Source organism: Schistocerca nitens, chromosome 9 (genome assembly GCF_023898315.1).
Source record: "Schistocerca nitens isolate TAMUIC-IGC-003100 chromosome 9, iqSchNite1.1, whole genome shotgun sequence".
NCBI classification, from domain to species: Eukaryota; Metazoa; Arthropoda; class Insecta; order Orthoptera; family Acrididae; genus Schistocerca; species Schistocerca nitens.
Genome location: NC_064622.1, coordinates 144,466,714 through 144,482,985, shown reverse-complemented (window position 1 = coordinate 144,482,985; position 16,272 = coordinate 144,466,714). Strand labels below are relative to the sequence as shown.

The window sequence follows — 16,272 nt, the reverse complement described above, 5'->3', positions numbered from 1 at the left end:
TCTTGGGATGCTATGTGTCTGAGGAAGCTCGTTCTTTCAAAATGCATCAGTTTTAATATGACTAGCACCACAAATGTGGTTGAGCTGTAATATTCTGTTAAAGTGTTAAATTACAACAATGAATATACTTCCATCAAGCAATGAATAGAATTAAAGTTCATCAACTTACATGAACAAGATATCCTTTTGTGCTCAGTGCACCATCCAAGGTTGTCAAGAGATCATTCAGCTGTGTCGACAGAGCTGCAGACTTCATTGTTGTCAGGCAGTTCACAATAACTGGCTGAAAAGACAAGCAAATTTGGTGAAATACCCTCTCACTTTGTTATTCAAAGATTATCTTAACTATATGAAATGGAAAATACCATTAAACAATTTGTTAAATTCACAAGGAGACAGATGAGTAGGCTAGTACCATTCTCCACGGAAGAGAACTCTACTACAGCCAATACAAACACACTAAGTAAATATAAGCAACTACTGTGCTTTTGTTGTTTACTGTGGTCTTCGAGCACAAGACTGGTTTTGCACAGCTCTATCCTCTGCAAGTCTCTTCATGTTTGCACAACTACTGAAACCTATATCCATTTGAATCTGCTTACTGTACACATACATCAGTTTCTCTCTACAATTTTTACCTCCTACACTTGCTTCCATTACAAAACTGACGATTCCTTGATGCCTCAGGATTTGTCCTATCATCTGGCTCATTCTTTTCATCAACTTGTGTCACAAATTTCTTGTTCCCCAGTTTGATTCAGTATCTCTTTTTTGTTATTCAGTCCACCCATTCAACTTTCAGCATTCTTCTGTAACATCACACTTTACAACCTTCTATTATTTGCCCATATCTAAGTTGTTTATTGTCCACTTTCACTTCTATAAGAAACAGCACTCCATGTAAATACCATCAGAAAAGACCACGTAACACTTAAATTTATGTACAATGTTAAGAAAGTCTCCTTTTTCAGAAATGCTTTTCTTGCTATTGGTAGTCTGCATTTTGTATCCTCTTTTATTAGTTGTTTTGCTGCACAAATAGCAATATTCACTGACTACTTTTACTGTCTCATTTCCGAATCTTATTCTATCAGTATTGCTTGATTTAATATGAGTTCACTCCAGTACCTTCACTTTACTTTGATGGTGTTCATCTTATAACCTATTTTCAAAACACTAACCATTCCAGTCTACTGATCTTCTGAGTGATTTGCCAACTCTGGCAAAAATAGTCACTGGCAAATCTCAAAATTTTTATTTCTTCCCCATGACTTTGAATTCTTCTTCTTCTTTCTTGGCTCTACAGCTCATGATGAGCCTTGGCCTCTTCAATTTCCTTCCATTTCTCTGTCCTTTGCCAATACTCTCCAGTTTCTATAGCCCATCAGCCTAAGATCTTTATTTACTCCATCTTTCCATCTGGCTCTTAGTTGACCATGTCCTCTCCGCCCTCCTGGCTTTCCTTATAATATTCTTTTTGGTACATTTGTATCATTCATGCAAGCCACATGTCCCACCCACCTCAGTCTGGATGATTTCACTGTCCTTCTGATAGGTTGGTCTTTGTATATGATATACAACTCATGGTTGTATCTCCTTCTCCATCTTCCTCTTTCACAGATTGGGCCGATAATTCGTCTAAGCACGTTTCTTTCAAATGCAGCCAGTGTTTCAATATCTTTAGTTGTTAATGTCCAGGCTTCAGAGGCATATGTAAGCACTGGTTGTATAAATGATTTTTACATAGTTAATTTCGTGATACGAGTCAGGAGCCTTGAGAATAGATGTCTTGTTATGGCAAAATAGGCTATAGTGGTTAGTATTAATCTCTGCTTAATTTCATAGGAGGTATGATTTGGATGCGTAACTGTCGAGCCCAGGTACTTGAAATGTTCAACTCTCTCAAACATATGATTGCCCATTGTTATTGCATTTGGCATATTTTCTCTACGTGCTTTTCCAGCTGCCATATGTTTTGTTTTTTGTTCATCGATAATTAACCCCATGTTGCTACTAGCCTGTTCAAGAGCTGTAAATGTCTCTTTCATTGTTTTTTTGGGTTCTTGCTATTATATCTATGTCATCTGCATAGGTCAGTATCTGCACTGATTTATAGAAGATTGTTCCCCAATTCAGAAGGTTTGCGTTTCTCATCACCTTCTCCAGGATGGCATTAAAAAGAAGACATGTCAATGCATCCCCGTAACACACTCCGTTTTTAATACTCAATGTATTGGACGTCATTCCTCCTATTCTTACACTACCTTATGTTTCGTTCATTGTCATTCTCACCAGCCTTACCAACTTTCTCGAGATTTCCAGTTCATCTAGAGCTTGATATAACTGCCCTCTATTTATGCTATCATCAGCTGCGTTGAAATCTATACAGAGGTGATGCGTGCCAACCCCGTATTCGTCTGTTTTTTCCAGGATTTGTCTTAAGGTCAATATGACTTTGAATTCCATTTCCAAATTTCCCCTTGGTTTCCTTTAATGCTCACCCAATGTGCAGATTATACAACATTAGGGAGATACTATAACCAGTATAAAGCCCTCCACAACCACTGCTTTCCTTTCATTTCCTTCAACTCTTAGACAACTGTATAAGTTGTGGATTACTTCACACTCTGTATTTTATTCCTGCTATCTTCACAATTTCAAACAATCTATTCCAGTCAACATATTCAAAAGCATTCTCTAAAACTACAAACTCTAAAATGTAAGTTTTCCTTCCTCCAGTCTATCTTTTTAAGACAAGCAATGTCCTTTTATTTCTCCAAAACACAAACTAATTTTCCATGAGTTCACCTTCTACAACTTTATCTATTCTTCTGTAAATAATGTGTGTCAGTATTTTGCAACCATTACTTACTAAACTGATGGTCTACTTTGGAATAGCAGTTATTACATTCTTCTTCAAACCTGTAAGTATTTGGTCTATCTCATCTGTTTTACATACCAGGTGGAATTGTTTTGTCATTCTGACTCTCCCAAGCAACTCAATAATTCTGAGAGAATGTCATCTACTGTGGGGGGCTTGTTTTCACTTAGGCTTTTCAGTACTATGTCAAGGTCTTCTCGCAGTGACATATCTATCATCTCATTTGATCTGGCTACTCTTGTCTTTCTATAATACTGTCTTCAAATATGTTTCCCTTGTGTAGAAACTTTACGTATTCCTTCCACCTTTCAGCCTTCCCTTCTTTGCTTAGTATAAGCTTGTAATCTGAGCTTTTAATTTTCATACAAATGCTTCTCTTTCCTAATGGCCTCTTTAATTTTCCTATAAGCTGTGTCAATGAATTTGTCCCCTAGACATTCCTGCTCTGCCATTTTGAACTTTCTGTAAACCTCGTATCTTAGGCATCTGTATTCAGCTTTTACTGCTTGATTTGCTGCTTTTTTTATATATTTTTTCTCCATTAGTCAGTAAATTCAATACAAATCCAGCCAGGGGCTGGAAACTGTAGGTGATGATGATGATGATGATGATGATGATGATCCAGTGTTATCTAAGGATTTCTGGTAGACCTTTTTTTTTATTTTTGCCTATTTGATCCCCTCTGCCTTCACTATTTCCATTATCCATTAGTGTACATTGAAGGGGGATCACTGCTGTCAGTTGCAGCAGGGCATTAAGCATAATCAGCAATGACGAGCGAAAATGTGTACCAGACTGGAATTCGAACCTGGGATCTTCTGCTTCCTAGGCAGCTGCCCAGTAAGCAGGAGACCCCAGGTTTGAATCCCAGTCAGGTACAGATTTTCACTCGTCACTGCCTAGTAAGCAGGAGATCCTGGGTTCGAATCCTGGTCTGGTACTCATTTTCACTCATCGCCGCTGATTCCACTTTATTTCCTGTTGCAGCTGACAGCAGTGATCCCCCTCCAATTTATATATAGTGTTCCACAGTTGCAGGATCTGCTTGGTGCCTGTTCTTTCAAAGGAATGGGCACCATGCATTCAAACTATCCATTAGTCTTTTATTGTTTCCCTTTTCCTTGTTTTAGTCAATCATTTTCTGATGGTACCCTTGAAAATCTCAACAATCACTGATTCTTGTAATTTTATGTAGATTCCATTCTCTTAATTTCCTTTCTTTTTACAAGAAACTTAAACAAGAAACTAGATCGGAGTCCACATCTGACCCTGAAACTGTTTTGCAGTTTAATATATGGTTTTTAAATCTTTGTCTCACCATTATACAAGCATAACATATCTGAAACGTTCCGGAGTCTACAGATCGCTTCTTTCTACACAACCTTCTTTCATGATTTCTAGCTGTCATTATAACAAATCTATACCTCAGGAACGAATACAGAAAGTAGTTGCAGGGGATTGGGAGACAGGGGGTGCTCATACAAGTTGAGTCTGCCTCATCATATTAGCAAAATGAGGATTAATTTGGGTACAATCACTTTTTTGCTAGAAGAAAGTAAAACAGTAAAAGATGAAAACAAGTAAGAGGAAAACACCTGGAATTAAATAAGAGCTCAGGTTGAAAGAGCACGGATTTGCAAAAATGGTAATTGTTTGTTTGACTGGTCGTTACAACAGGCATTAAAACTGCACGACACAGGGCAACCAGTAAATATGTAGGAAGTACACATGATAGAGGGAGAAGAACTGAACTAAGAAAGCCACAAATGAGTTCTTGGCAAGAAAATAAAGGCATCAAAGGGAGCACAAACTGGATGCTGGAATAAAACAGAACCAAATTGGGAAAAATAGGACTAAAAAGTCCACAATAGAAACAACAAACAAAACTGAGGAAAAAATACAAATCACCTGCAGATAGCTGATGGAAGGTATACAGACACAGCTAACACTTAGAAAATCACACTAGCTTTCTAGCCCATCTCTGCCTATTGCAGAATCACATGGCAAATTCCAAGTTCAAACACTATAATGCTGCTGGAGGAGAAGGAGTTTTTCTTGAAGAATCAGTGTGGGAATAAGCACTCAAACAAAAAACAGTTTACTTTGTTGATCACAATATCTTGCAAAAATAAATGCAGATGAACTAGTAGATACTTTCTTTCCAGATTTCAAAAAAGTGCTGTACACTTTGCCATATTGTCGACTAATAATTGTCCATTTTGTTTTACCAAAATATCATCAATCCGATATCTTCTTTGATCTTCTGAAATACTTCATCTGCACTTCTTTTGCAAATGTTCCTCAATACGTGTATTCACAATGACTAACTCACACTCAGCACAAAGTTTTACTTATCTTTGTCTCTTTTCATTTTGCTTTTTCAGGGCGAAATTGCTCATTTTTTCTGATCCCTATCGTCACCAAGATCACATTTCAGTATCAAATTGTGATCAAATTCTTGTCCTCTTTGATATATTCTATGCATTTATTAATACCGTCACATTGTTTTTCAATTTCATTGTCATTCGGATCTGTAGTTGTCATGTATACTCATCTTATTACATCTAACAATGGAAACTCCAAGTAGATATATCGACAATATAGGAGAAGATACCATAAAGATGAGTTAGGTGGCAGAGAAGCAAAATTAAAAGACACTTACACATAAGCTTTCTACGACAACCTTCGTCACTACAGCCCAAGCTGCCAGAGTTGACAGGTGTGTATGTCATGTGCTTGTTCGTGTGAATGAATGGTGTGTGTTTCTCTTTTTCTGACAAAGGCTGTGGCCAAAACCTTGGGTGTAGGTGTCTTTTAATTACGCCTGTCAGCAACTTAATATGTCATCTTTATGGTAAGTGGCAATCTATCTTTTCCTACATTGTTGATTACCATGTCTGACTGATATCCATTCAATTTCATCACAAACATTCTTTCTATTTGGTGAACATAATTGTTTACTTTATTTCCAATGTCCACATTCATTATTATTATTATTATTATTATTATTATTATTATTATCCCTGCTCTCCCACCATAATCGTTTAATACACACAGTGCACAGTGTTTTGTTCACTGTAAGTGGTATTTCATGACCAATATTATAAATTGAGTGAGTGTGTGTGTGTGTGTGTGTGTGTGTGAGAGAGAGAGAGAGAGAGAGAGAGAGAGAGAGAGAGAGAATTAATTATTAAATTTTTGTTTTGCATAAGTGCTCTGCAGAATAAGTGCTACATTTCACAAGAGATCCAGCTTTGGTATCTCACCCCTCTGCTGTAAATGCAGACATGAAATTGAAAGTAGCACCTGGATGACCAGGGTTATCTTACCCAGTTTAAAATATCCTATGGGGGGGGGGGGGGGGAGGTAGAGGAAGGAGGAGAGCAGGAGGGAGAAGGGAACAAACGAAGATGGCAGCTGTACAGAGGAAAATACGAAAGTAAATGATTACATATTAATATCTGCATGCTTTTCATCTCCAATTTTAGATTTATTACACTGCCTTAGTGTTGATGTTGTTATTGATGATGATTATGATTTTGTTGGTGGGACTTGACATCTGGATCATTAGCAACCTTACAAAATTCTTGAAAAGGAGTGTGATTAAAAGAACCCCATAAAAGTGTTAACATGAATTAAACAATGGAAAATCCAGGATGGAATGTAACAATATTCTTAGAAGGAAAGTTGCTACTCACCATATAGCGGAGATGCTGAGTCGCAGATAGGCACAACAAAAACAGATTTTCACACTTGAAGCTTTCAGCCAATGACCTTTGTCAACACACACACACACACACATACACACACAACTCTTACTCATGACAGTCGTGTGTGAGTTGCGTTTGTATGAGTGTATGTACATATGTGTCTATTGTTGACAAAGGACATTGGTCGAAAGTTTTAAGTGTGAAAATCTTTTTGTTGTGCCTGTCTGTGGCTCAGCATCTCCGCTATATGGTGAATAGCAACTTTCCTTCTCATAATATTGTTAACATGAATTAAAACATACCACAGCCCTAAAAAATCAAGATCATTCTCTCCCTCTCACACGCACACACACACACACACACACACACACACACACACACACACACACACACCATAAACTTAATGCCACTGTCATTTCTAAAAGTATTAATCAAGAAAGAAAACTGCAATGAAAATGTAAAATACTAGAGCAGAAATCATGGCCAGCTGATAACACGCACACACACACACACACACACACACACACACCATAAACTTAATGCCACTGTCATTTCTAAAAGTATTAATCAAGAAAGAAAACTGCAATGAAAATGTAAAATACTAGAGCAGAAATCATGGCCAGCTGATAACTAAACTAATAAAGGCTGAGCCAGCCACTCTGCACTAAAGCCTCTATCCTGTGAGTTTAGTGTTGAGTTTGGACAATTTACAAAAATTTTAAATGCAGCCCTGGCTCATCTCAGCATCTGCTAAAATTAAGGGCAAATTGTAACTTAAGTCTATTCCATCCCCTAATCAGAATACAGATGCACCATTAAAATATGGTGCATTGACACACGTAAGCCACAGCCATCACAAATGGATGGGTCCTCCTGCCATATCTAAAAACTGTGTGTAAGGGAGCTATACCAACATCATGTCAAGTGAAAAAGTCCCCCCCCCCCCCCCTGCTCGTGTGACTGGAAGTAAGAGTGCCACAGACATATAGGTGGTTTCACGGCCTACAGCTTGTTGTCCTGCATTAACAGCCATTTTTCCTCCCATTGGTACATGATTTTCTAGCTCAACAGTGAATTCAAAGTCTGTAGGTGAATGGCACACATTATTCAATTCTGTCTTTCGAAGAGGCATCCATGGCTGCATGTCAGCTTGCTCATTTCCCTTTATCCCTAAGTGTCCAGGTACCCAAGAGAATTCCACCACCCTGGCAGGTTAATGCAGCAAGAGAAAAGCTTCTGCAAAGCAGTGTTTGATAATTTCCTGACAAAATTCACTGATTTATGGTACTCTTGCTCACTATTAACCAAAAGTAGGCCTAAGCATTAACAGAAAAGCAAACAGCTAAAATGGTATACAGATGAGATGGCTCACATTAGGGAAGAGATTCTTAGACTGTACAGAATATATAAAAATTCTTGTAAATAAGGGCCTGAGCTGGATTGCACTTCTTACAGAGCCGACTTACAATTTAAAAAGTACTGCAAAGACAAACTGACACTGGCCAAAAGCTTGCAAGCAAACATTACATAGAAGGTGCTCTCAACAAATGCGAAGCAACATGGGACGTCATCAATTACGGGAAGTGCCAACATGCAAGATGTGCTTTCTAACATCAGTGAGAGAGCTGAATGGCAAAATTAATCAAAATGGCACTTGAGCTTTAGATCTTCTTGGTGCTGAGTCACATAACAGGTATACCTGGAATGTTGTCACTCCAAGGATATTATAAAGCTGTGTCAAGGTTCTAAAACTACAGAAGACTGGACTGTTATTGGTTCTCTAAATATGTAATTAAAAAATAATACATCTCATCTGTCAACCTCTTTCTACCATCAGGGTTGCCACAAGTTTCCCCTAGTGAAATTCCCTTATTTCCAGACCACTTTTAGCATTTTTCCCTAATAAATTTTGAGATCTTAGGGGTAAGTTAAGACGTAAGTTGACAATCTGTCTCTGCAGCTATGGTTCAAGAAACATTAGCGCAAACGAGGAAATATCTATTTTAAAACAAAGCAAACTTGCAAGTAGATGGCGTTTTCTGATATGAGCAGAAATCTTAAGTACTAACATCAACATCTTTTGTAATGAACTGTCTTTACATGGAGAATGACCAGTAATGTTATTTTATTTCAATAAAATGAAACACATTTAGTGACAAAAATACGCATTTCCTTGGAGTCGCAAGATGGATTTTAAATACCCGATTTCAGAAATAATGCCAGAAAATAGTAGGCTTCTTGAAAGAAATGCCGAATTACCAGAGTTAATACAAAGGAGGGACATAGTAAAATTTGTGTAACAACAGCAAATACAATGGCTAGGACACTTGCAGAGAATGGCAGAGGATTAATTCCAAAGAAAATGATGAAAGGTGTGCCTATTCAGCTAGGCAAAAAGGGAGACCTAGAAGAAGATGGACTGATGATGTAATAGCAGATCCCTCCTGTATGGGAGTCCGGGGTTGGAAAAGAGCAGCAAAGATTGTTGAAGAAGCCAAGGCTCACCAAGGGCTGTAGCACTACTGAAGAAGAAGAAAAATCACAATAATGAACAAAGTTAAACCTAAGGAACTATGCGTCCTTCTTTTTTAAAGAGACTATACACCCTCATAATACCAGATGCAGACTGAACATTGGTATACTGATACACAGGCTCACAAAGACTCCAAATCTTCATAAAATAACATGATTAAACTTTTTAAAAAGCTTCCAATATCTGCTTGGGCACTGTCTCATAATATTTTCAAAGTTATGATATATTACTGTTTACTCAAACTCCCATTTTACAAGATAGCTGAAGTACTTGAAATAAAATAATTGACATTAATACTTAAGGCTAAAGTCTAGATCAGGACCAGCGACAGTCACAGTGGTGCTCACCTACTGGTCATAGATTGCTAATGCGTTAGTTCATGTAGCCAGTGAGATGATTCTTTGACATAATCAATGAGTGGCGAGATGAGAGGGAATGTACAGGGTGATTATAATTAAAGTTAAACTTTCAAACCCCTGTAGAAATGACACCACTCGTCCGAATGACGTCAAATCGCAACGGAATATTATCAAAGTAAGGGAAAAACGTATGGCAGAAGAAAAATGAATAGCTACAAAATGTAACTATACATAGCGCTGTAAGCATCATAATTTAATAGTGGTCTATGACAAATGAATCATACAACAATACCTAAGGTGTACGTTTGACGTTAAACAAAATGTACTACTCAGTGTGCATGGGAGTATAGGAGTGATACTGTTAATTGCATAAGCCCATCCAGCACGGCAACTTCATATCACATTAGATGGTGGGAAAAATCAGTTTTAATTGTCCTGAGACCAAAAACCACACAAAAAGCATCACTCATATCGGTTTTTAATTGTCCTGAGGCCAAAAACTCTATAAAAAAAACATCAATTACATCAGTTTTTAAATAACCTGAGACCATAAACTGCATAAAAAGCATCAATACCATCAGTTTTTAATTGCCCTGATGCCAAAAACCGCATAAAAAGCATCAATTAAAATCAAATCAGATTATTAATTTCCATGTGACTGGCACAAAACATGTTCAATATGCTCTCCACCATTTTCTGCAACAAGTTGAAATCGAGAAACAGCATGTTTCACAACTGATCGAAGTGTTTCCGGGGTCACGTTCAGAATGTGTTGCCAATGTGTGTCTTCAATACAGCAAAGTTTGCAGTCAGAACACTGAACACGTCATCTTTCAGATAGTCCCACAGCCAGAAGTCACACGGATTAAGATCAGGTGATTGAGACGGACAGCCTGTATGGAAGTGATGGCTGATAATTCTAACATTTTCAAGATGGCGCTTCAGCAGCTGATTAACTGGATTTGCAATGTGCGGAGGTGCGTCATCTTGCATAAAAATGATACCATCCACACATCCCCACTGTTGGAGAGCTGGAATGACGTGGCTGTGCAAAAGACACTCATAGTGCTTACCAGTGATGGTACAGGTAACAGGACCTGAAGCACCTGTCTCTTCGAAAAAATATGGCCCTATGATAAATGATGGTGTAAACCCACACCACACAGTGACCTTTTCAGGATGAAGTGGTACTGGTTAATTCGTGTGTGGATTTTCCATTGCCTACATTCGACAACTCTGTGTATTGACATGTCCTGTAAGATGGAAGTTGGCTTCGTCTGTCCACAATCAATCATTATCCATTTTGATGTGAGCAAGAAATTCTAAAGCAAAGGTCTCCCTTGCTGGCAGATCAACAGGAAGTAACTAGTGCAAATGGGTAACTTTGAGTGATAGCAAAGAAAAATGTAGGATTTTACACACCATGTTCATGGGCATGTCCAATGTTCGGGCAATTCTCCATGCACCACACGTCTGCACGCCACCATTCGTCACCTTCTGCATTGCTGTGGCCACTGCTTCCACTAACGTCAAATCAATTCATTTCTTCCCTCCACCAGGTTACACACCACACCAAAAGAACCTATATTTCTGAATTTCCGAATCATTTTCTCCCGACCCATGGCAGGCATCAGAACAACACCTTTTTTCAAACCCTTCAGTGTCTGGAACCTCTGAAGAGTGATGCGTGCACAGTCACCAATCTTGTAATACAGCTTTACAAGCAGAGCACCATCCCGCATTAAGACAGTCGTAGCGAACGTCACAGATTAGATTAGATTTACTTTCATTCCAATTGATCCGTAGTGAGGAGGTCCTCCAGGATGTGGAACATGTCAGAAAAACAACAATACATGACAAATATTTACAACTAAAACAAATAAGCTAATGTACCATTCCACAGGTCCCAAATGGAATGATCGTCATTTTTTAATGAACACTAAGAGTCATTTTACAAATACTAATGCACAGAATTTAAAATAAAAAGACGCGAAAGAAGGAAAAGCCTTGTACCCGACATATTTATACCAACTTCAATGGGCCGTGTGCATGACAGGTGTTTTCATTTACGTATACTGACACATACGGCACCATCTATTAGTCAATTTTCATACCATCTTTTTTCTTCTGCCATGCGTTTTCCCTATTCTCCGATAATATTCCGTTGCAATTTGACGTCATTCTGACCAGTGGTGTTACTTCTACAGCATTTTGAAAGTTTAACTTTAATTACAATCACCATGTACTTCTAGCACTGAATTTGAAAGCATCATCTTGTTTACTGTTTTTCAGTGTGTTAGTGAGGTTCGAGAGAAATATTTTGTGATCATGGCAGTGATTGCTACGAAGTAGAGTGATTTAGTGCTGCAGGTTGATATAATCCGTTGGTGCATGTCTCATGGATTAATTGCAGAGAGCCAGCTGCTGCAGCCAAGCGGTTCTAGGAGCTTCAGTCTGGAACCGCGCTGCTGCTCCGGTCGCAAGTTTGAATCCTGCCTCATGCATGGATGTGAGTGATGTCCTTCGGTTAGTTAGGTTTAAGTAGTTCTAAGTCTAGGAGACTGATGACAGATGTTAAGTCCCACAGTGCTTAGAGCCATTTGAACCATTTGCATTGCAGAGACATGAAAATGTATCAAATGTGGTGGCGAAATGAATACTGAATCAATCTGCATGAGCACACTGAGTCTGGATCAATGTTTTTTAATTAAATCATGGGAGAAGGTAAGTGGATCAGTGTTTATTAATAATAGAGATACGTGTTAAGTATATTAATTGATCCTCCTACCTTTTCCCATGATGAATTTAAAAAAAAAAAATTATATACTTACTCAGTCTAGAGAAATAATTCACTGCTTTTTTGAATAAACCACAGGTTGTGACACTATCCCTGAGAGTTTGGGCAGAGATGTCAGTCGAGGCAGAAGTGCAGAGGCAAAGATGTTGTTGAATGACAGGTGAGGTATGAGTGGCGGCAACTTGAAATTAGCGGAGATTGAGGCCTGGTGGATAACGGGAAGAGAGGATATGTTGAAGAGCAAGTTCCCATCTCCGGAGTTCGGATAGGTTGGTGTTAGTGGGAAGTATCCAGATAACCCGGACGGTGTAACACTGTGCCAAGATGTGCTGGCCGTGCACCACGGCATGTTTAGCCACAGGGTGATCCTCATTACCAACAAACACTGTCTGCCTGTGTCCATTCATGCGAATGGACAGTTTGTTGCTGGTCATTCCCACATAGAATGCGTCACAGTGTAGGCAGGTCAGTTGGTAGATCACGTGGGTGCTTTCACACGTGGCTCTGCCTTTGATCGTGTACACCTTCCGGGTTACAGGACTGGAGTAGGTGGTGGTGGGAGGGTGCATGGGACAGGTTTTACACCGGGGGCGGTTACAAGGGTAGGAGCCAGAGGGTAGGGAAGGTGGTTTGGGGATTTCATAGGGTTCCACGACCGTGGTACTTGATCGTCGGGAGTATGTGGCTGAGGGACTGCGTCAGCTTTCAGACAATACCACATACAAAGTTTGCCAAGGTAATCCCATTCCTGATGTCCAGGCGGAGCTTCAAGGAATCCTCAGAACCTTAGGCCCCCTACAATACCTTTCACCTGACTCCATCAACATCCTGACCCCATCAACATCCTGACCCCACCGACACCCCGCACCCCTACCTTCTTCCTAAAATTCACAAACCCAATCATCCCGGCCGCCCCATTGTAGATGGTTACCAAGCCCCCACAGAACGTATCTCTGCCTACGCAGATCAACACCTTCAACCCATTACATGCAGTCTCCCATCCTTCATCAAAGACACCAACCACTTTCTCGAACGCCTGGAATCCTTACCCAATCCGTTACCCCCAGAAACCATCCTTGTAACCATTGGTGCCACTTCCTTATACACAAATATCCCGCACGTCCAGGGCCTCGCTGCGATGGAGCACTTCCTTTCACGCCGATCACCTGCCACCCTACCTAAAACCTCTTTCCTCATTACCTTAGCCAGCTTCATCCTGACCCACAACTTCTTCACTTTTGAAGACCAGACATACGAACAATTAAAGGGAACAGCCATGGGTACCAGGATGGCCCCTTCGTACGCCAACCTGTTCATGGGTCGCTTAGAGGAAGCCTTCATGGTTACCCAGGCCTGCCAACCCAAAGTTTGGTACAGATTTATTGATGACATCTTCATGATCTGGACTCACAGTGAAGAAGAACTCCAGAATTTCCTCTCCAACCTCAACTCCTTTGGTTTCATCAGATTCACCTGGTCCTACTCCAAATCCCATGCCACTTTCCTTGATGTTGACCTCCACCCGTCCAATGGCCAGCTTCACACGTCCGTCCACATCAAACCCACCAACAAGCAACAGTATCTCCATTACGACAGCTGCCACCCATTCCACATCAAACGGTACCTTCCCTACAGCCTAGGTCCTCGTGGTAAACGAATCTGCTCCAGTCCGGAATCCCTGAAGCATTACACCAACAACCTGACAACAGCTTTCGCATCCCGCAACTACCCTCCCGACCTGGTACAGAAGCAAATAACCAGAGCCACTTCCTCATCCTCTCAAACCCAGAACCTCCCACAGAAGAACCACAAAAGTGCCCCACTTGTGACAGGATACTTTCCGGGACTGGATCAGATTCTGAATGTGGCTCTCCAGCAGGAATACGACTTCCTCAAATCCTGCCCTGAAATGAGATCCATCCTTCATGAAATCCTCCCCACTCCACCAAGAGTGTCTTTCCGTCGTCCACCTAACCTTCGTAACCTCTTAGTTCATCCCTATGAAATCCCCAAACCACCTTCCCTACACTCTGGCTCCTACCCTTGTAACCGCCCCCGGTGTAAAACCTGTCCCATGCACCCATCCACCACCACCTACTCCAGTCCTGTAACCTGGAAGGTGTACACGATCAAAGGCAGAGCCACGTGTGAAAGCACCCACGTGATCTACCAACTGACCTGCCTACACTGTGACGCATTCTATGTGGGAATGACCAGCAACAAACTGTCCATTTGCATGAATGGACACAGGCAGACAGTGTTTGTTGGTAATGAGGATCACCCTGTGGCTAAACATGCCTTGGTGCACGGCCAGCACATCTTGGCACAGTGTTACACCGTCCGGGTTATCTGGATACTTCCCACTAACACCAACCTATCCGAACTCCGGAGATGGGAACTTGCTCTTCAACATATCCTCTCTTCCCGTTATCCACCAGGCCTCAATCTCCGCTGATTTCAAGTTGCCGCCACTCATACCTCACCTGTCATTCAACAACATCTTTGCCTCTGCACTTCTGCCTCGACTGACATCTCTGCCCAAACTCTTTGTCTTTAAATATGTCTGCTTGTGTCTGTATATGTGTGGATGGATATGTGTGTGTGTGCGAGTGTATACCCGTCCTTTTTTCCCCCTAAGGTAAGTCTTTCCACTCCCGGGATTGGAATGACTCCTTACCCTCTCCCTTAAAACCCACATCCTTTCGTCTTTCCCTCTCCTTTCCTCTTTCCTGATGAGGCAACGGTTTGTTGCGAAAGCTTGAATTTTGTGTGTATATTTGTGGTTGTTTGTGTGTCTATCGACCTGCCAGCGCTTTTGTTTGGTAAGTCTCATCATCTTTCTTTTTATATATATATATATATATATATATATATATATATATATTTTCTCCTTAGTCTCCTCCCCCTGGTTGCATGAAGTGACTGACAGAACATACTTCATAACTGACAGGCGACATAGTAAAGCATTCAGTTTCAGTCAACTACTACTTACGCACACTGATAAACAAAAGAGAGCGCCGAGTGATGCAACATGAGCTATGGAGTCTCCTTTCCAACCAAACGAGCACAATAAATCTCCAAGAAATGGATAATTTTTAGTGGTCAATCAGAAGTATATTTAATACATCTGGTAGAGTATCTCATCCTCAGAAGGGCATGTCATTTGGTAAAGCTACACTGCAAAACTGAGATGTGGTTTAGTCTCAGGCTAATGTTATTTGTTTCCTTATGCTGCGTTTTATAAATGCAACAGTGTGTTTGAAGCTACCAGTACGTGCTATGCTAGTCTGCACAAAGCATGTAATCTTGAACCATCAACTTCACCAACTGTCAACCTTTTGTAATTCTCATTCAGGTATAAAAAACACATGAAGCTATTTTTTACCCAGATATTAGCTGTTGACCCATTTTTTTGTGCCTTAGTTCATAATATTATACCTTAAATAGGGAAGTAAGAAGCACACAACTAGCAGATCAGGTAAATATGTGATTAAAAATTCAATATTGTCTGTTAAATGACAGTAACAGTACAGTTCCAAGTGCGTGAAATGTACATGTTTACTTGCCAGCATCAAATTTGTGGAGTACGTAAAATTATTACTCAGCCTTTTCTCTTACCTTTCCTACCCCTTCTTCCACAGAGTTCTTCATCTCCATGGTATTATGCAACATCTTCACAACTACAAAAATATAGGATTTATCATTTTAAGAGTCTTTCTCACCTGTAGCTTAGTTGCTTCCCACTCCAGCCACTGGTCAACCCACAACCCATCTTCGTTTTTTGGCGGCACCAGTAACCTTGCGGCTGAATTTGCAGAGAAAAGAGTCGTCCCTGATTCCAATTGGAAAGTTGGCAAACGACGTGTAGCTCCAACTTTTCGATCTGTTAACAGTTTTACAATACGGAAAATCTAATACGACAGAGCGATATAAGTTCATGGATTTAGAAAGACAGGTGTAAACTATATACTAAAAACATCTCACATTCCATC

The 16,272-nt window shown here is 40.1% G+C and overlaps 1 protein-coding gene across 2 annotated transcripts in view; it reads right to left on the bottom strand.

The window, feature by feature from the left end:
* The window catches only part of LOC126203758 (methionine--tRNA ligase, cytoplasmic), a 100,142-nt gene that overhangs the window by 83,355 nt on the left and 515 nt on the right, over positions 1-16,272 (bottom strand). For both annotated transcript variants that reach the window (XM_049938127.1, XM_049938126.1), the window contains exons 2-3: positions 16,003-16,163; positions 170-283 (exon numbers count right to left, since the gene is read on the bottom strand). In XM_049938127.1, the coding sequence (XP_049794084.1) occupies positions 170-283; positions 16,003-16,163 (275 nt within the window). The remainder of the gene's footprint in view (positions 1-169; positions 284-16,002; positions 16,164-16,272) is intronic.